The sequence below is a fragment of the Haliotis cracherodii genome, unplaced genomic scaffold, assembly GCF_022045235.1.
Source record: "Haliotis cracherodii isolate W230 unplaced genomic scaffold, xgHalCrac1.p SCAF_6, whole genome shotgun sequence".
In the NCBI taxonomy this organism is placed as follows: domain Eukaryota; kingdom Metazoa; phylum Mollusca; class Gastropoda; order Lepetellida; family Haliotidae; genus Haliotis; species Haliotis cracherodii.
Window position 1 is genome coordinate 65734283 of NW_027266319.1, and position 21638 is coordinate 65755920.

Below are 21638 nucleotides of genomic sequence, written 5' to 3' on the forward strand. Positions count from 1 at the left end.
CAACAAGTACCATCATATAACGTCATTTGGTGTGACGCGGTCGGGGATCGAACCCCGGACCTTCCACTCTCCGGGCGGACGCTCTACCATTAGACGACGGAGGCGGTCGGCTTGGGTGGAGGGAAAGCAGACGACTCTTTTTAATTTAAGGTGGAAATCAAAAGGAGAAAAGGAAAAAGAGTGTCAGGTGATGTTGATGGTAAAGACACAATTAGTGATGACAAAATGTCCAATGAGAAAAATTTGACGTATGGCAAAGCTAAAACTAAGTCAAGAACGACAACAAGAAAGTTCCCGAGTGACATGTTGAACGAATTCCAATGGCTGTGACACGTGTGTGATGCAAGGTAGGATCACCCCATCAGGGGCGACGGGTCTTGTGAAGGCTTGTGTAAAATCGGGTAGACTTACGGAGAACTTTATTAAGGCGTGAATCGTAGCAACGTATTGCAGCGATCAGTGGGTGTCCGATACTTTAAGCAGAGAAGTACAAAGCTACGATTTTGCTACTAGGGCCAGCACCCAGCATTATCAACCATCCAGTGTATTGTCTAATTCTGGATCGATTCACTGTCATATATTTGTCCACCAGCACATGCTTTGTTTATTTAACGCTGCACTCAGCAATAATCCAGCAATATGACAGTGGTCTGTACATAACCAAGTCTCGACTAGACAATCCAGTGATTGACATCATAAGCTTGATAAACACAATTGGGATACGATGACATGCATCAAACAAGTCAGCGAGCCAGACCATCCGATCCAGACAGCCTTTTACTCTCCGGACAGCAAGGGTTACTGAAGACCTAGCCCCGGATCTTCATGGTCGAGCAAGAGTGCTGACAGATCCTGAATTACAGTCAAGGTGAGGTGAGGTGAAATGGGGTTTAACGTCTCGTCCAAGATTATTGCACTTATAAAGCGACGTGCATGCACGTGTGTGTGTGGTTGCTTGTACTTGTCCAGACTGATGCCGATTTATAGTGCTAGCTCACTGAGATACCATGCTGCAGTTTAACATGAATACCCCACTCAGACACAGTATACTGACTCCGAGTCAACCAGTCCTTGTTTTAGCCCCTTAATGCCAAGCGCCAGACAGGGTAATAACAAGTACCATCTTTTAACGTCTTTTGGTATGATGCGGCTGGGGACCGAACCCCGGACCTTCCGCTCTCCGGGCAGACGCTCTACCACTAGACCACAGAGGCGGACTACAGTAAAGGAGAATCAGGGACCCAAACCTTAAATCACAGTAATCGATGCCTAAGGGATGCAACTCTGCACATAGAATTTGTCTTGTACAAAATGCCTATGACTGGGACACCCAGCTCCTCGTATACCAATGAATCTGTTAAGTTGGTCTGTTAAATAGTCAGGAAAGTTTACAAACAACACAAGACATAAATTGGACAAAGTTTGTTTACTCAAATATACACAATATATTCAGCATTCTTACAACATGCAAAACATCCTTCATGTTGAACACACCACCCATATGATCTTCATAGTAAACCTTGCATACATAAAACACAGGTTCTAGGGGCTTCAGAGAAAATGTTGAACAACACTCATACATGCCTCAGCTTCACGATCAAACAAATCAGAAGGAGCTAAAACCATTTTGAAAAGTATTTCAATTATGCCATGTTACCTTTACGCGGGAGGAAAGCCTAAAGTGATACAGGTTTTAATACATTGACACTGTGTTGAAAACCACGGTCATGGTCGGAACAAATCAAGCATCACAATAGGCAAATCTGGAATTCGAACATGATCATAGGATTCTGGCACTTCTAAGGGAGGTAACTCTCATAAAAATTATTTATCATCCTCTACATAAGCTCAGTGATTTGTTCTATGATATGATGAAGAGGAGTATGGTTTTACGCCACTTTCAGCAATCTTCAAGCAATATCACGGCGACACACAAAGATATGAAGATTTATCTTTGATAAACAATACAATTCATGTAAAATAATAGATCCTTTTAAGCATCCCTTGGATGCAATCTGGTCATTATCTGCCTCCAAACCTGCATCTGCATGTACTGGATGCACATGCATGTATCATGCATTCAAAATGTCAAACTCTGTCTTAATCAAAACATTCTATCTGCTGTACAAAAATAGCAACCATTTAAAGTAGCAAACACTGCGAAATGTATTTAGCTTTGCAAAAGTTTCTTAAACAAAATGATTTAACAATTTCTGATGTGATTGCCTGTCAAAGGTAACAAAGGATTTTGTCATGGAGGAAGTACGCTGCCACGGGTCCATGGGGAGCCTATCTCATTAAAATCAGATCTTTTTCTCCGATTCGATACCTCTCTGATTGCAGATCTGAGTGAGAGTGTGGGTGACTGACCTGTGTTTAATGCTGCTTTTAACAGAATTCCAGTTATATCATGGCCTGTCAGCTTAATGTGGATACCCCAAAGTGAGGTCACAGATGTTTACACCTCGGTGAAACCCACAAGCATGGGTATGGTGCTGACCATAATCGGGACAAACTGGGACTTGGCATCCTGATCAGAGGACATCTCCATAGGCCAGCTGAGCCCAGAGTGAACATTGACCATCCAGTCTAGAAGGAAGTGTGGGTTCCTCAGCCAATCACATGTCAGTTTTCTAAAACGATTCAGTTTCGTTTCTGTAATGCCTTAAATCAGCATGTTCCATCTGAGGAAAAGAAAAGTCACAAAACAATGCCACCCTCAATAGTAGAACCTTTTGGGTGTAGATGCCATGGTGCTCCAAAACTACAAGGTGCATAAAATATCCCAAACAATATAACAGCATAGCTTTACTTTTTTGCATTTGGAGCTACCCAATTATATTTGTTTTTGTGATACAGACATCAGGTATGGTTGTCTGAATGCTTGGGTCACTCATAATGATAATTTAGAAGCCTTGACCCTGGTAGGAAAGTTCACCTGATGCAACCTCCCATCGGGGTTTTTTCAGATCTTTATGCGGGGCGGTGGGGTAGCTGAGTGGTTAATGCTTTGGCACATCACGCCAAAGACCTGGGTTCAATTTCCCACATGGGTACAATGTGGGAAGCCCATTTCTGGTGTCCCCTGCTGTGATATCGCTGGAATACTGCTAAAAGCATCATAAAAACATACTCACTCACTCATCAATGCAGAGTGGAATCATAGTGGAGTACAAATCTGACTTTAATGATATTGTGTGGAGTCAACAACACATGCACAGCCTCCACAATCAGCTAAAGGGAGACAACTTACCACATTATGCTGCAAAGACAGAACAAATCGTTGCCTTGCAAAAACATATTTACAATGTTCATATTAACAGAAAATATGTTAATCTACATATGAAGTCAGGATGTTTTCATGATACACAACAATGGTGAACAACACATCCAATGACTGACCACATTTTCATATTTGATATACTGGCACAGGAAAGTTTGTCACATAATGCTTATAGGACTGCCCCATCATCAGCTGATGCCAATCGTGACACTTTCTTCCCTGTTTGAAGTCAGCTCTTGGCAGGTCACATGGAGGGTACCCTCTCTGAAATGACAGATTGAACGTAGAAGTAGGGGATATGAACTGACTCAATCTCATTAAAATCAGATATTAGTTCTTGTTACTGCTGAGTGAGTGAGTGAGTGAGTTGGGTTTAACACCGCTTTTAACATTATTCCAGTTATATCACGGCGTGCCAGCTTAATGTGGGAGGAAAGCCCGAAGTTATGCAGGTCTCAGACGTTTACCACTTCGGTGAAACCCACGAGCACGGGTATGGTGCTGACAAACCTAGAAACATAATCAGGGCGAACCGGGATTCGAACCCACAATCATAGGTTTCTGGCGTGCCAAGGGATGCAACCCTGCACAGCGAATCGCGGCGCCTTAGACGACTGGGCCACCCGTACGGCTGAACAAAGATCTGACGGCATCCATTACGGTTCACATCAGAATGATCTCTCGCAAAGTTTGACTAAGAGCTAAACAAAACAATGTTCACAGGAATTAGAGCCTACCTTCTTAGATGGAAGTTTGCCTGTATACTGCTTGGCGTAGGAAGGTCTCGCATCACTATCTGTGAGTGAAATAATCAGAAATCATGAAACATACCCCAAATTCAATCAATCACCTCAATGACTGAAAATGACCACCGAGGAGTTTGTATGCTTGTTTATGGAGTTTGTATGCTTGTTTATGGAGTTTGTATGCTTGTTTATGGAGTTTGTATGCTTGTTTATGGCGTTTGTATGCTTGTTTATGGAGTTTTGTATGCTTGTTTAAGGAGTTTGTAGGCTTGTTTATGGCGTTTGTATGCTTGTTTATGGAGTTTGTATGCTTGTTTATGTAGGGAGGCTGTTTATTTGGTTACATACTAGTTTGATCGGTTCCCTTCCATCAGTCAGACAGGCCATTTGTCATACACCTTGTTATTGCCAATTGTCATACAGTTGAGTAGGGGGGTGATTAGAGCACTCACCTTAAGCTGTAATGGTATGACCCAACACTCTGAGTTAAGGTCTTTGTTACAACAACAATGTTAAAGTCATAAAGGGTGAGTTGTTGTGAGCTGGTTATCTTGTGAGAAGAGGGTAATAAAATGATCAAAGTCACTGTAACTTCTTTTACTAACAAATAATTAATATGTTGTTTTAATAAATACTTTGACCTTTGAGGTTAAAAAAATTAAAATTCATGTAATCCCATGAAAGGAGACTAGAGATGTTTCTTGTTAAACATGGTTCATATTTATAATATTATGTTGAATAAACCATACTAATTTATTCATTACTTTTCTGCTTTACAATTAGTTTTCTTACAATCTGCAAATGAAATAGCACAAGATCATTCATAATTATAATCCTGGTGTTCCCTATAATTCAAACTTCAACATGAACACAGTTAATGATCTGTGGGGAACAGTTCATATTGATAGGTAGAGTGAAAGAGTGAGTATTCCAGTTATATCACGGCGTGTCAGCTTAATGTTGGAGGAAAGCCGAAGTGATGCAGGTCTCAGACGTTTTCCACTTCGGTGAAACCCACGAGCACGGGTATGGTGCTGACAAACCTAGAAACATAATTGGGGCGAACCGGGATTCGAACCCACAATCATAGGTTTCTGGCGTGCCCAAGGGACGCAACTCTGCACAGCGAATCGCAGCGCCTCAGACGACTAGGTCACCCGTGCCCCCCTATGTTGTTGTAAGCTGTATGACAAATGGCCTGTAGGACTGATGAGAGGATACCGTTCGAACAAGCCAACAAATAAAAAACACTGCCCGCATGCACTATGTTTTCAAAAGTCTTTGCCTGAGAACCAATTCTTTTATTTTTTAAGCCTGGAATAACTCACCCTGGCTAGTAGGGACGAGTTTTGTAGTGTGGGCGGGTCACTGGCCTCGTAGACCTCCATGCTGAAGTTGTCCTGCGCGTCGGCGAGTGTGAAAGTGTGCTGCTTCCTGGAAGGGATGAGGCTAAGCTTCGGCAGCGCTGTGATCAGGTTGTCCGTCTCGGGATCATCTGATACCTGCAGCATCAAGCAAGTCTTGCAAGCATCATCAATTTAATACCAGTTAACCCATGGCATCCACAAACAACAAATGACATCCCTTCACACAGACACCCAAGACACCTTCACATAGACACCCCAACACAATTTCACATAGACACCAGCAACACACCTTCACACAGACACCCAAACACACTTTCACACAGACACCCAAACACACTTTCACACAGACACCCAAACACACTTTCACACAGACACCCAACACACCTTCACACAGACACCCAACACACCTTCACACAGACACCCAAACACACTTTCACACAGACACCCAAACACACTTTCACACAGACACCCAACACACCTTCACACACACACACCCAAACAAACCTTCACACAGACACCCAACACACCTTCACACAGACACCCAACACACCTTCACACAGACACCCAACACACCTTCACACAGACACCCAAGCACACCTTCACACAGACACCCAACACACCTTCACACAGACACCCAAACACACTTTCACACAGACACCCAAACACACTTTCACATAGACACCCAACACACCTTCACACAGACACCCAAACACACTTTCACACAGACACCAAAACACACCTTCACACAGACACCCAACACACCTTCACACAGACACCCAACACACCTTCACACAGACACCCAACACACCTTCACATAGACACCCAAACACACCTTCACACAGACACCCAACACACCTTCACACAGACACCCAACACACCTTCACATAGACACCGAAACACACCTTCACACAGACACCCAACACACAGACACCCAACACACCTTCACACAGACACACCTTAACACAGACACCCAAACACACCTTCACACAGACACACCTTCACACAGACACCCAACACACCTTCACACAGACACCCAAACACACCTTCACATAGACACCCGACACACCTTCACACAGACACCCAACACACATTCACAAAGACACCCAACACACCTTCACACAGACACCCAACACACCTTCACATAGACACCCAACACACATTCACACAGACACACCTTCACACAGACACCCAACACACCTTCACACAGACACACCTTCACACAGACACCCAACACACCTTCACACAGACACACCTTCACACAGACACCCAACACACCTTCACACAGACACCCAACACACCTTTACACAGACACACCTTCACACAGACACCCAACACACCTTCACACAGACACACCTTCACACAGACACAGCTGGAGAGGCACCTGGCCTGGGTGTGCTCTTCATGATCTTTCAAATCTTCGATCTCCTTCCCAACAAGGAATGCTGCCTGCAATACAAAAACATAGAATAAACAATAAAGAGAACTTGAAATCACGAAACATCTATTTATAAAAGGTGTTAGTGTGTACATTTTCACTGTGCATAGTTCACAATTTACCACATAGCAATGTCTAGGGAATATCATATATCATATAATTAATAGTATTAAATTTTCTTAGATATTTGACCACATATTGAGACAACATTGACCATACAAGAAGACATCATTAATCTGTATGTAAGCATGTTACATTTCTTCACAAATTGATAAAGAAAATTCTAAAACATGTAGCAACACCCAATTGATAACACTGTCAATACCACTTGGAAAAAAACGCAACTATGTTGATTGATACACACAATCACTAATAGCATGGCTCAATTTTCTTTGAAATATCCCCGTAGGTTGTAGATAAATCCTACCTCTTTAGCGGCTCCCATGGCAATGACCTCATCTGGAGATATGGAGGTCAGAATCTCTGCTCCTTTGACAGTGTCAGCCACGGACTTCTGCACAATCGGCACCTTGGCCCCGCCCCCACACAGAATCACCTGGAAGGAGAGGTCAGTTGCCGTGGTAACATATCTACCTAATAGCTGACTGGTCTCATGTCACATTGGCAACGACATACAGAAGAACACGGATATAACAAACACAGATATAGCGAACAAACGGATATAACGATCTGTTAAAAAATCCCTGAATGATCTCCTATATAATATCATATAACGTTTACAAACTCTCTACAGCGAACTAACGGATACGGAACTGATATCTGATCACCGATAAGCCCATCTATCCCTTATTAGTGACGTGTACAACAAACTGAGAAATCTCACTCAGTGTCAAGTGTCACTGACAATTGGCTGTACGCAATCAGCGGCGAATCAACACAATGGCGCCGAATCAATACAATCAGCGGTTAAGGATCAACCTTGTTAAATATGCATCGTGTTAATCTTTCCTGTACATGTAATATTGTCTGTAAAATATCATGTCTGTCATTGGAGAATCGTTGTTTTGTCTTAACCAAGATGGTGGACGTTTCCGATTGAAAACGTGTATTACGAACAACGGATATAACGAACTGATTTCTCTGGTCCCTTGGAGTTTGTTATATCCGTGTTCTAATGTTACTTTGAATTCTAAGGCTCTATTTAAAAATGTCAACATAGACAGCCACATAACAAAAGCTAAACTACTCCCAGTGATCATATTCAAATATTTCCTGCATAAATAATGAAGAAAAACTGACATTAAACTTTTTTTGAAATTTTAAGAAAATATACTTTTCAACATTTGCTAAGGACCACACACATGGAGATAACTATTTTGGTTCTAAGCAAATGCTGAGTAGTATATGAAGTCATCATATGAAGGAACATATGTGCCAGAGCACAGCTCCATTAGTCTGGCAGCTTCATATTACAGAGCCAAAAATGCATATTGAGAGAAATTAAGAGCATGGTCAAAATAAGATCAAAATTTCAAAAACTGGAACAAAGGTGCTGAATCTCACAAGAAACTATATAAATACCAAATTTCATTGCATTTTTGAAACAAAATGGCATTAAGAGGTTTCAGCTTTTACTATGGTCAAAATGCAAAGAGGTGAAATCAAGGTAAAAATTCATAACATTGCACAAAAAAACAACAAAACACATATTTAGTCCCACTACGTGCTCACCTGTTCTTTGAAGAAATGCTAACCCAATCAGACGTGGCAAGTGGACAAGGAGATTACTACATCAGACATGGGAACTGGATAAGGGGAGATAACTGCATCAGACATGGCAAGTCAAGCTCCTCGCAGCGATAGCCCGTTCGCAGAACTCTCTATACTATCGCTTCCACCAGTCAATACTCCCCACTGGAATAGGTGACCCCAACCATGCTTGGAGTTTTGACTGGTGGCAGCGATAGTATAGAGAGCTCCGGGAACGTACCATCGCTGTGAGGAGCTTGATGGCAACTGGACAAGGGGAGATAACCACATCAGACATGGCGACTGGACATGGGGAGATAACTACATCAGACACAGCAACTGGACAAGGGGAGATAACTACAACAAACATGGCAACTGGATAAGGGGAGATAACAACATCAGACAAGGCAACTGGATAAGGGGAGATAACTACATCAGACAAGGCAACTGGATAAGGGGAGATAACTACATCAAACATGGCAACTGGACAAGGGGAGATAACTACATCAGACATGGCAACTGGACAAGGGGAGATAACTATATCAGACAAGGCAACTGGATAAGGGGAGATAACTACATTGGGTTAACAAGTTCTCCAAGCATGATGGAGTAAACTGACCATGTCAGTGTTGCAAATGGACGTACTTTACTGATGTCTGTCTTGTTGAGCCCCGCCTCAGCTAGGCACTTCTCTATGAGGCCACTGCCCTGCTGCAAGAGACTGGTGCACAGACTCTCAAACCGAGCCCTGGAACACAAGGTTAACATGAGGGCAACACAGGCAAAACAAATGTTAAAATCTTACAGAGTGCCGTTGTTAAAGGCATCAGGTGATGTAAAATAGGGTTTAATGTCGCGTCCAAGATTATTGCAGTTACAAGCGACGTGCTTGCACGTGTGTGTGTCTGCTTGTACTAGTCCAGACTGATGCAGATTTAATAGTGCTTGTCTACTGAGATACTCCGTGCTGTCCAGTCCTAGTTTTAGCCCCTCAATGCCGAGCACCAGGCAGGGTAACAACAAGTACCATCTTTTAACGTCTTTTGGTATGATGCGGCCGGGGAACGAACTCCCGACAACCACACAGCCCTTGTGGATATCTGGTTCCTTATTTCAAAACAATCAACTGGTATTGTGTTGGTTTGTTGTTTAACGCTGCATTCACCAATATTTCAGCAACATGACAGCGCCCAATTTAATTTTGTTTGTTGTTAAACACTGCACTCAGCAATATTCCAGCTATATGACAGCGGTCTGTAAATAATCGAGTCTGGACCAGACAATCCAGTGATTGACATCACGAGCATCGATCTTCGCAACTGGGATGCGATGACATGCGCAAACCAAGACAGCGAGCCTAACTACCTGATCCTGTTTGTCGTCTCTTACAGGAAACAGTCGCCTTTTATGGCAAGCAAGGGTTGCTGAAGACCTTTTCTACCCCAGATATACACAGGCAGCGCTCACAAAAATAATCAACTGGATCCGACAATCCTGTGACATTAAGGGAAACCATAACGTCACCCAGCCTGACAACCTAATCCACCTGCTAGGGACCTATTCTAATCCAGAATCCCCAATATTGTGAGATCCACCAAAGGTTAAAAGGAACTACAATGAACTAGCTTCTTTCAGTGGCATTTAGAAGTTGGAGTGATGAAGTAAGACGAGTTCTATGGATAAACAACTTCTTTATTACAATTAGCGATTAGTGCGACGTTTCGGTGTAGATCCTAACACCTTTATCAAGCATCTATTGCTTGATAAAGGTGTTAGGATCTACACTGAAACGTCGCACTAATTGTAATAAAGAAGTTGTTTATCCATAGAACTCGTCTTACTTTAATGAACTAGCTGTCTGTCAAGTGTTTCCAAGCCTCTCACCTTGACACCCCGTGATGGAAGTCCATGCCATCGTAGAGAGAGTCGACAGCACACTTGGCATTACCCAGTGTGGACAGAGCATGCTTGCAGGTTTCAGCAGCGAAGCGTAGCTTGGTAACCGAGCGCTTGTTTTCAGTCACATCAGCCTTGTATTGTCTGCAATGCATTAGCATGGTTTATAGCCAAAATGGATAGAATTATCATTAAAACGCCCGTATGTTAGCAGAAATGAGGGGGCCACTGTAACTTGATAATGCTTTCATATTACTTGACGACGGGCCATTATCACGCCCATTGTTAGGTGACGTCATAGGATAGGGATAGCTGACGTCACGTTCAATAGTGAAGTCATCTGGTTTGTTCTATGACATTTCCATATTTATAAAAGTGGGTCCCTGACATTTGTGTTGATTGCAGTAAATGTTTCAAAATCGATATTGTTGTTTCTTTTTATTTGATAACAAATTCCATCCATTTTAGCTATAATAACAGTAACGCTATTTTTCAGGGCATTATCATTTCCAGAAGCCCTCTGTCTTCCTTCGTCGGGCAGTTAATGGAAGACCCCAGGCTTCTGCAAATGATAGCGTTACCCTTATAATAAAAAAATAATGGGCTCGGTCCTCAGGCACTGCCCACATCATCATAAAGTTCGCCGCATGTTTCGTTTATATTTCCATTCCTTAAATATTCCAAGTCCAACAGTAGCCAAATACAGTATTCCAGTATTTTACTCATCAAGGAATACATTTAGGTAGGAAGGCTCTTTCTCAGGTTGATTGCATACAATCATTTATTTGGTTTCACAACTGTTTATTTGGTTACATACTCGTTTGAACTACCCCCACAAAAAAAGGAAAAACCCGCCCGCACTAACTTTTCAAAAACCATTGCCTGAGAACCAATTCTTATTTTGTTAAGCCTGACAAAAGGTCAAAAGGATCACCATATACTTCAAGGTCATCATTGTTGAGGCACATTTGAATGGCTGATATTCCTAAATTATGACGATACCAATATCTCAAAATTGGAATTCACTTTATGCAAACACCTTACTCATCACATAGACATATTGTTTGAATATATATATTTCTTGCATAATGAGGAAAGAAGAGTAGAACTTATATGCCCTAATTTGGAGGTGTGTGTGTGTTTGTTGCTTAAAGATGCATTCAGCAATATTCATGCTACAGGCTTATAAATAATCTAGTCAGATATTATGAGCAACGATCCATGTTGTCGGGAGACACTGAGAGTGAGTGAGTGAGTGAGTATGGTTTTACGCCGCTTTTAGCAATATTCGAGCAATATCACGGCAGGGGACACCAGAAATGGGCTTCACACATTGTACCCATGTTAGGAATCGAACCCGGGTCTTCAGCGTGACAAGCGAACGCTTTACCACTAAGCTACCCGACCGCCCCGGGTACACTGAGAATACATCAACCAAGTAAGCGAGCCTGACCACTAGGGCTGTAACGATTCACTGATACGGTCCACGATATAATCGATACTTAGGTTCACCCGATACTTGCATCATCTGTTTGTCAGATCGTGATATGCTATAAATAGAACAAGAAATAATAGCGTTACCTCCCATTATGGCAGAAGTAGCACAGCGCCACCTGTAAGCATGGCAGAACACAAGGAGCGGTAGCTGAGGACGAGGACTGACTGTTACATTAAATAACCATCCCTTCATTTAAACCTGTTTTGTTCTTGTGGCTTTCTTCCTTAAAGTTTTTTAGATGTCAATACATAAATGTATAAAGGTTTTAGAGCTGTATTTCAGAGATTTCATCATTTCTTACTATTGATGTGGTGTATCGTTATACCAGTAGTATCGTCAGTCCATATCGTGATACGAATCATATCGCAAGATACCAGGCGATACTCAGCTCTACTGACCACCTGATTTTGAAGATGTGACAAACTGCACTCTGCACCTACCTCTTAAACTCAGTAGCAAGATACTTGAGCAGGACTTCTGTGAACTGGTTGCCGCCGAACTGAGTGTCTGCTGTGGATGAACAGACTCTGTACATTCCGTTCTCTATCTTCAGCACTGTGGCATCGCTTGACGTGCCTCCCAGCCGGTACACCAGGGCATAGCTGGAAGCACGATCACGAAAGGTAGAAGTTTCATGTCGTAGGACTGATAAATATTAATATCTAATTTTGGGATATTTAATACTTATCCTGCATCACATAAAATGCAATCTCTTGCTCTTGAACCGAAACGTGATCTCAAAGGCGATATCTCACCCAGAGAGAAACGTTTCCATAAATGACTCACCAAAACAGGCCGAACTACAGCCATCACGTGACCCAAGCTGCAGGATAATGCAGGATAATATAGGATAATGCAGGATAACTTTATTGATTAGGCAGGCAAGTATGGTCATAACATGGGCAACATTCACACATTGTATTGCTGCTACTTCAAACCAAGCAAATATTGGATTGAAAAGTCCTGCTCTCACTCGTGTGAACAGATCTGCTAACTTTTCCAACTTTTATGCAGATCATGGGCCAATATATGTCCTCATCCCACCTCCCCTTTGAGTCATCAACATGGATGAAGTTACCTGCTCTCTGAATGGTCCATCTGCCCAAGGTCATACGCCAAGGCTGCAGCTGATGCTTCGTTGATTAATCTGAGGATGTTGAAGCCGGCTTTGGTGGCAGCCTCACTGTCAAAAGATACATGAAATGTTTGACTACATGGTAAAAGGCTTCCATTTCCGTATCACTTGCATCCTTCTGAATGCTATTCAAACTTAAATGTCAATGATTTAGAAAGTTATTAGGTGAGGTGAGGTGAAATTGGTTTTAACGTCGCGTCCAAGATTATTGCACTTATATAGCGACGTGCATGCACGTGTGTGTTTGTGGCTGCTTGTACTAGTCCGGACTGATGCCGATTAATAGTGATAGCCCACTGAGATACCATGCCGCAGTTTCACATGAATACCCCACTCAGACACAGTATACTGACTCTGAGCCGACCAGTCCTTGTTTTAGCCCCTTAATGTCAGCGCCAGACAGGGTAACAACAAGTACGATCTATTAACGTCTCTTGGTATGACGTGGCCGGGGATCGAATCCTGGACCTTCCGCTCTCCGGGCGGACACTCTACCACTAGACCACGGAGGCAGTCAGAAAGTTAACAAAGGGTGAATGAATATAATTGTGAACCACAATAATCAAATTCCACCTTTATCAAGGGGGCCAGTGAATATACAGCCAAGTCATACTCAGAGAGTAAGTGAGTTGAGTTTAACACAGCTTTCACTTTGATGAAACCAACAAGCACAAGTACGGTGCTGACAAACCTGGAAACATAATCAGAGCGAACTAGGATTCAAATCCAAAATCTTGGTTGATTGGTTGGTTTGTTGTTTAATGCCGCACTCAGCAATACTCCAGCTATATGACGGCGGTATGTAAATGATCCATTCTGGACCAGACAATCCCGTGATTGACACCATGAACATTGATCCACGCAATTGGGATACGATGACATGCATCAACCAAGTCAGCGAGCCTGACCACCTGATCCTCTTATGACAAGCATAGTCGCCTTTTACGGCAAGCATGGGTTGCTGAAGACCTATTCTACCCCACATCTTCATGGGTCGTATCCATTAGTAATAGTTATATACTCATTCACACTCAACAGTCAACAACCCCTGGAGACATCCCCTGAAGACAATTCCAGTGACAGTGTTATGGTACAGTTATCCTCACCTGAAGGTGTTTCTGTGTTCAGGCCCGAAGCCAAATGGCACAGTGAGTACTGCATCCTGAATGCCACTCCCTCCGTGACTCTGGGCGGTTTCTGGTGGAGCAAGTGTAGACGTGTAGACTTACATATTAACATTATCAAAATACGCTGAATTTCAGAAAATACAGACTTTTAAGAAAATCCAAATTTGTCTGCCAAAGGTACTTCATCTGGATAATTCCTGCAGTATGTAAGTGGAATATACGAACAAGCTTATGTTTAATGCACAGTCAATCTCATTGAAATGAGATCTTAGTTCTCGTTACCACTAAACAAAGATCTGAGGACATCCCATTACAGGTCACGTCAGACTGACCTTTCCCAAACTTTGACCGACCGATGAAATGAGTGAGTGAGTGAGTGAGTGAGTAAGTGAGTGAGTGAGTGAGTGAGTGAGTGAGTGAGTGAGTGAGTGAGTGAGATGAGTGAGTGAAATGAGTGAGTGAGTGAGTGAGTGAGTGTGCTTTTTAACAATATTCAACTTACAGCATGGTGTGTCAACTTAATATGAAGGGAAAGCCCCAAGTGATGCAGGTCTCAGATATGTAAGACAAATGGTAGGCGAGAGCTACTTGCAGTGTTCCAAATAAACGCCTGCCCATAAGCCCAGGGTTGGAATATCTCGTGTCGGGCCAGTAGTTTCAAATTTGATTTTTCCCTTATGGCCAGCAGTAAATTAACGTGTCAGTCTTTCTGTCACAATAAGCTGCGGTCTAGTTAAGGAAGGCCTGAAAAGTTTAGGTAAGTACTAAAGTCTGTGGGTCCTGATGGCTACTGTTGTTCTTGTTTGTTGTTTTACGTCGCACTCAGTAATATTTCAGCTATATGACGGCGGTCTGTAAATAGTCCAGTCTGGACCAGACAATCCAGTGATTGACATCATGAGCATCAATCCAAGCTATTGGGATACGATGACATGCATCAACTAAGTCAGCAAGCCTGACCACCTGATCCTGTTAGTCGCCTCTTAATACAAGCATAGTCGCCTTTTACGGCAATCATGGGTTGCTGAAGACCTATTCTACCCCGGATCTTCACGTATAGTAATCTCTACATCTCCTACCTAGCATCTTCCTGTAGATAATCTCCGTGACCTGGCTGGCGGAGTACTGACTTGTCTTCCCTTTGTGGTTCACTTCAAACTGAGGAATCCCGTTCTTCTCCACCACCTGTGGAGATGCAATAGGATTAAAACCCATCTGTGACGTCATTCCATTGTTTGAGTGAGTGAGTGAGTGAGTTGGGTTTCACGCCGCTTTTAACAGTTTTCCAGTTATATCACGGCATGTCAGCTTAATATGGGAGGTAAGTCCGAAGTGATGCAGGTCTCAGACGTTTACCACTTCGGTGAAACCCACGAGCACGGGTATGGTGCTGACAAACCTAGAAACGTAATCGAGGCGAACCGGGATTCGAACCCACACACATAGGTTTCTGGCAACTCTGCACTGCGTATCGCGGCGCCTTAGACGACTGAGCCACCCATGCCCCCTCCATTGTTTGAACGCTCCATTATTTTTCAGGAATGGAGAGTTGCTTGTCAGCTGTACAATATCTTGAAGCAACATTTGAATTATTTTCTACTTGGAACAGACGGAACTATTTTTTTTTCACTTATTTACAAGTGAATACAATATCTTGAAGCAACATTTGAATTATTTTCTACTTGGAACAGACGGAACTATTTTTTTTTCACTTATTTACAAGTGAATATTTTCATTCTTTTTCCGAAAACATGTGTCACAAGCGGGGTTCGAACCCGCATCGTTAGATTTGAAAACGTGTAATTGTCAATCTCAGCTACTGCGGCACATGAAGGCATGATTTGAAATTAGCGATTAAATATTTCATAATTTTGCATAATGCTTAAAAGCTCAAAATAATATGTATATAGTTTGTGTTAGAGCAGGTTACCCACACCAATGTTCATATTTATAACAGTTAGATAAACCTTTGACGAGAAAAAACAAATAAGGTAATATAAAAATCGCTTGTTCGGGGCTCTGTATTTCCTATTATACCCATCAGCATGTATTACTAGTTTTGAAATTATGAAGAGCCGTGTACCATGAATTGTAAATGTCAGCTCGCGACGGAGCTTGGCGCACGTGCAACAGCGACAGAGAACGCATTCCTCGTGCATCACCCAAGGGCGACTTACGCAGTATAAATATAGACAACAAAGAGTTCTGGTTTATTTTTCAAATATTTTCAACAACAGAACATTTTGTCAAAGTGTAGAAGTAGGGATGAGTTTTAAGTAGGGGAATATCCTCGTAACTCTCCATTCCTTAAAAATAATGGGCCTCTGCTCCATTATTTTTAAGGAATGGAGAGTTACTCGGACATTCCCCTCTACATAAAAGCCTCTTGTCAAGATGTTTTCACAGAACACAAAACACAAAGATCCGATTTAAATGAGATTGTCATAATGACTTACCTTGGCTGTAGACTTGGCGCTGAAGTTCTCAACCACTGGGTCCTCCATCTTCCGCCCCAGAATTTGTTTAACATTACTGATGGTGTTGGCTGCATTCCTGATAATGCCCTGCTTGGCTGCCGCCCCGACCGACTGGAAGGAGGAGTGAATATTGTGTAAACCCACAGTTAGCTCTGTCAAGCTGTATCTCGGTGTTTTGTACATGAACTGACAGCATGATCAAATATACCGTACTCGACGTAATACGCTCCCAGGGCGCTCTCAAAATTAGAAATAGGGGGCTCTCATTAGAATATTATTTTAGTGATAAAAACAGAGTTAAAAGGTAAATTTCGTGGTTTATGCTGACAGCCTGAAATGTTTATGTAAGACAGATATATTTTTCCAGAATTTAATTGCCCATAATAAAGTGTGCATATAAAAGATGAGTGCGTGTTTTAAGCGAATATATGAGTCTTGTGTACATTGATCAATCCGAAGGGGTGCTAATTAGGATTGTTCACTGGCCAATTTATTAGCGAATATCGCCGTGGGCGCTTATTAGAGCGGGGCGCTTATTATGTCGAATACGGTAATCCTGTCTAGCACCAGCTGTTATTTTAAAAGACATGTTTTAAATTTCCCTTTCTTACTGTATGATGAGACATATAGATCATTAGCTTCCATATCACGATATAAAACATCGATTTAAATTAGAGGTTTTAGAGTAATGTTATGACGTAATTAGAAATGAAACTTAAGAGGTTAAACAAATTTTATCATTTGTAGTGAAATGTTAATCGAGAACCGGCGAGGCAATAGATATATGATACTCCATGTTGACTCCCGAGAGATCCCCTTGTAAAAGGCGACTATGCTTGTCGTAAAAGGCGAGCGCGGATCGATGCTCATGATATTAATCACTGGATTGTCTGGTACAGACTCGATTATTTACTCCCGAGAGATCCCCTTGTAAAAGGCGACTATGCTTGTCGTAATAGGCGAGCGCGGATCGATGCTCATGATATTAATCACTGGATTGTCTGGTACAGACTCGATTATTTACAGACCGCCGTCATATAGCGGGAATATTGCTGAGTGCGGCGTTAAACAACACACCAACCAACCAATCCCCTTGCCATTAGAATGTTTTTTTACCGCTGGCATTTAATTATTACTGATGATCGTTTGAATATTACAGACAATTATTTTTGCCCCCATCTCACCTTGTGACTGTCGTTTTTGTTAGAAGGTAATTAGTAACTGCTTTATTGTTGCTTATGATGCAATGTGAGTTAGAAGACACACAAAGAGGGTCAAGTGTGCATTTGTTGGGTCATTTTGAAATTGATGTTTCTGTGTTCTATCTGAATAATCCAAGCAAAGCAACGCAAGATGGATCTCTGAGATATTTTTAACGATTGACCAATGCTTGTTTGTTTATTTGTTGTTTAACGCTGCACTCAGCAATATTCCAGCTACATGACGGCGGTCTGTAAATGATCGAGTCTGGACCAGACAATCCATGATTGACATCATGAGCATCGGTCCACGCAACTGGGATATATGATGACATGTATCAACCAAGTAGGCTAGCCCGTCCACTCGATCCCGTTAGTCGCCTCTTACAACAAGCATAGTCGCCTTTCACAGCAAGCATGGGTTGATGAAGACCTATTCCACGGGTCGATTGACCAATGTGGTCATATGCAATGCAGTGTTAATGTGAGGAATTTGTAAACAGGCAATTATTATATGACAGCATAATTGTAATTTCACTGTGACACTGACATAAGCCTGGTCCATAACAGCAATCAATCAAAATGCCAGACTTAATTCCATGTTTCTTATTTCTTGATTCAGATGTGAAAAAATAATCTTAATTGGTTTGGTTGGTGGGAAAAGAAATTGGGTAAGGTTTATTGGGTTTAGTGTTACGCTCATGATACTTGCACTCACACGGCCTTCTGCATGCATGTTGGTTGTTTAACACCGCACTCAGCAATCAGTCACTGGGAATACTTGTTTGTTGTTTAACGCAACACTCAGCAACATTCCAGCTATATGATGGTGGTTTGTAAATAATAAATTCTAAACCAGACAATCGAGTGATTGATATCATGAGCATCGATCTACGCAATTAGGATATAATTACATGCATCAACCAAGTCTTTGAGCCTGACCACCCGATCCCGTTAGTTGTCTCTTACAGCAAGCATGGGTTGCTGGAAGCCTATTCTTGACACAGATCTCCACGGCTCCGCTGGGAAAACATATTTTCGAATCATAACCTGGTGTATACCTGATCATGGTCGGTGAATGCAACAACACAGGGCGTAACTCTGTCTCCGAGATCGTTGGCAACAACATCTGCCTTCCCATCCTGAAACACAGTGTGGAGTATTAGAAATTTAACGCTATAGTCATAATAGTCAGGTGTTGAATTATTGCAATACATTACATGGGATAAAACAAAATTGTACTCGTCAAACATTGTATTACAACAGGAGCCTATCTGGATCTTTTCAAATATCAAGTCTGCAGGAAATGTCAATAAAAATTCACAAGTAACACTCTCCAAATGTATTTATACAGTCATATCTAATGCTATGCCATTGTAGAGCGACCGCCTCTGTTGTCTAATGGTAGAGCATCCACCCAGAGAGCGGAAGGTCCGGGGTTCGATCCCCGCCGCGACATACCAAAAGACGTTAAAAGATGGTACTTGTTGTTACCATGTCTGGCGCTTGGCATTAAGAGGCTAAAACAAGGACTGGTCGGCTCAGAGTCTCTATACTGTGTCCAAGTGGGGTACTCATGTTAAACTGCAGCATGGCATCTCAGTGAGCTAGCACTATAAATCGGCATCAGTCTGGACAAGTACAAGCAGCCACACACACATTTGGCATGCACGTTGCTATGTAAGTGCAATAATCTTGGATGCGACAACCCACCCACCCCCAAATATTTAGATGATAAAAATGTTTTCATAAACTGACGTCTGGCATAAAATGCCCGGCTGCAGGATAGACTTAGTAAACATATATTGAAAACTATCAACATCACTGGGCTTATTCAATGACATCACTTGTAGAGATGATAGATCACTGAGAGGAGGTTATTCACATTTGATGACTCCTGACATCACAGGGCATTGTTTCACCGGTGTGTCTCGCAACACAATTTTACAAATTATGTCATAGGGTTTTGTGACCTGTTAGAAAAGTTTGTGGTACTGGGCCCTGTTCCATAAGGCGATTGTAGCACTAAGACAATTGTAACTCCTAAACATTAACATAGACTTACGACTGTCGTAGCGCTAAGATAGCTTTGTGGAATAGGGCCCTGTATGGTAAAAGTAGACACTAACAGTAACCCGTAGGGTCAGCAGCTAATATTTGGGTGGATACAATGTTAGGGTAATCAGAACCATGTATCACTATTTAAACATGTTTAATGTCTTATGAGTATTATGAATGGTGTAGTTCCAACGTTCCTTGGCAACAAGGATGTGTAAAGATTCCATGATATTTTTAAATGTGCAATCAGAGCACCTTTGGAATACAGTACCACAACTTCTCGTGTGGACGATCTCTGCCGTAGGTCATGTATCTCAAAGACAAGCAGACAGTTTTTGTTAAAATCTGTCGGATGCGAACTCGCAACCTTCGGATTGTTAGCACAACAGCTAACTGACTGATCTATGACCACACAGTGAAACAAAGTGCAAATAACAAATAAAACATATTTTTTAAATAAAAGTGCTTTCACAAGTGATGTCTATAAAATGCGCTGCCGCAGGCTATATTTAGTAAACAAATATTCAAAACTCTCAGCATTGCTAGGCTTATTCACGACATTGCACGCGGAGATCACTGAGAGGAGCTTATGCACACTTGCTGACCCCTGACGTTACACTGCATTGTTTTGCCAGAGTGACTGGCAACAAAATACTACAAATTACATCATAGGGTATTGTGACGTGTTTGAAAAGACTGTGATACTGCATTCTAAAGGTAAGCCATACACACTGATGGAGCTTGTGAAGGCCTGTGCGAAATTAGCATCAGACTCATTATTATGAAGTCAGATAGTAAAGATAGAGCAGTACATAGCTATGATTTCACAGCTATGGTATCGTAATCACCCATCTAACATGTCTAAGGATCCCCTAATAATTTTAACAATAAGATTTGACCAAACATGAAACCCTATAGTTTGTATGTTTGTTGTTTAACTTCTCACTCAGCAATATTCCAGCTATACGACGGCGGTCTGTAAATAATTGAGTCTGGACCAGACAATCCAGTGATTCATATCATGAGCATTGATTCACGCAATTGGGATCGATGACATGCATCAAGTGAAATCCTACAGATTTTCATCACTTCATAATACTGTGATATTATACTTCAACTGAAAGTAATTTTCGGGCTGACGGGGGAATTCACATGGAGACATTAGACATTAGATTGACCTAAGAATATTTCTAAGACATGGCAATGATGGAGTATTTCTGAGAGGGTGCAAAGCAGTGTACTGGTTCATGCAAGAAGGGCATTTGACTGGATTGCCTTGATTCAACTCGCAACATTTGGCTTAAGGTTGGTTCCGTGTCCATGGCCAAATTTATGTCCGCACTAAGACGAGGCTTGATTAATACTCAATTTCGGATGTAGGCAAGGGCAACAAACCGAACGACGAATCATGTCGCCGGCGATAACATAGTGTTGTGAAGGGACATTTCTACAATAATTTCAAAGGAATTCTCTGTGATTTAGATATGTGCCAATAGACTGAACTACAAATTATTAACGACACTGAAATATATAACTGAATATATCTTGTTTAACCTTGTAAACAGCAAGGCACGCAGAACACGTGCCAAAATGAACACCAAAAGCCGCCATGACAGTTTTGTAATACTTCCGGTGGGGTAGGGAGAGAGTATATAATTTCCGCTACGCGCGAGTATCTATATTTAGATCTGAAACAACCAATCAAAT

The 21638-nt window shown here is 41.9% G+C and overlaps 1 protein-coding gene across 1 annotated transcript; it reads right to left on the reverse strand.

The window, feature by feature from the left end:
* Nucleotides 1–1411: 1411 nt before the first annotated feature.
* Nucleotides 1412–21551, reverse strand: LOC139444911 (heat shock 70 kDa protein 14-like). Its single transcript, XM_071225917.1, has 14 exons — nt 21486–21551; nt 18935–19015; nt 16654–16785; nt 15277–15382; nt 14177–14267; nt 13014–13118; nt 12376–12537; nt 10426–10581; nt 9187–9289; nt 7259–7387; nt 6750–6842; nt 5358–5531; nt 4021–4079; nt 1412–3547 (listed from the first exon to the last, which is right to left on the reverse strand). The coding sequence occupies exons 1-14, from the start codon at nt 21540–21542 to the stop codon at nt 3472–3474; spliced, it is 1524 nt and encodes a 507-aa protein (XP_071082018.1). The 5' UTR covers nt 21543–21551; the 3' UTR covers nt 1412–3471.
* Nucleotides 21552–21638: the final 87 nt, after the last annotated feature.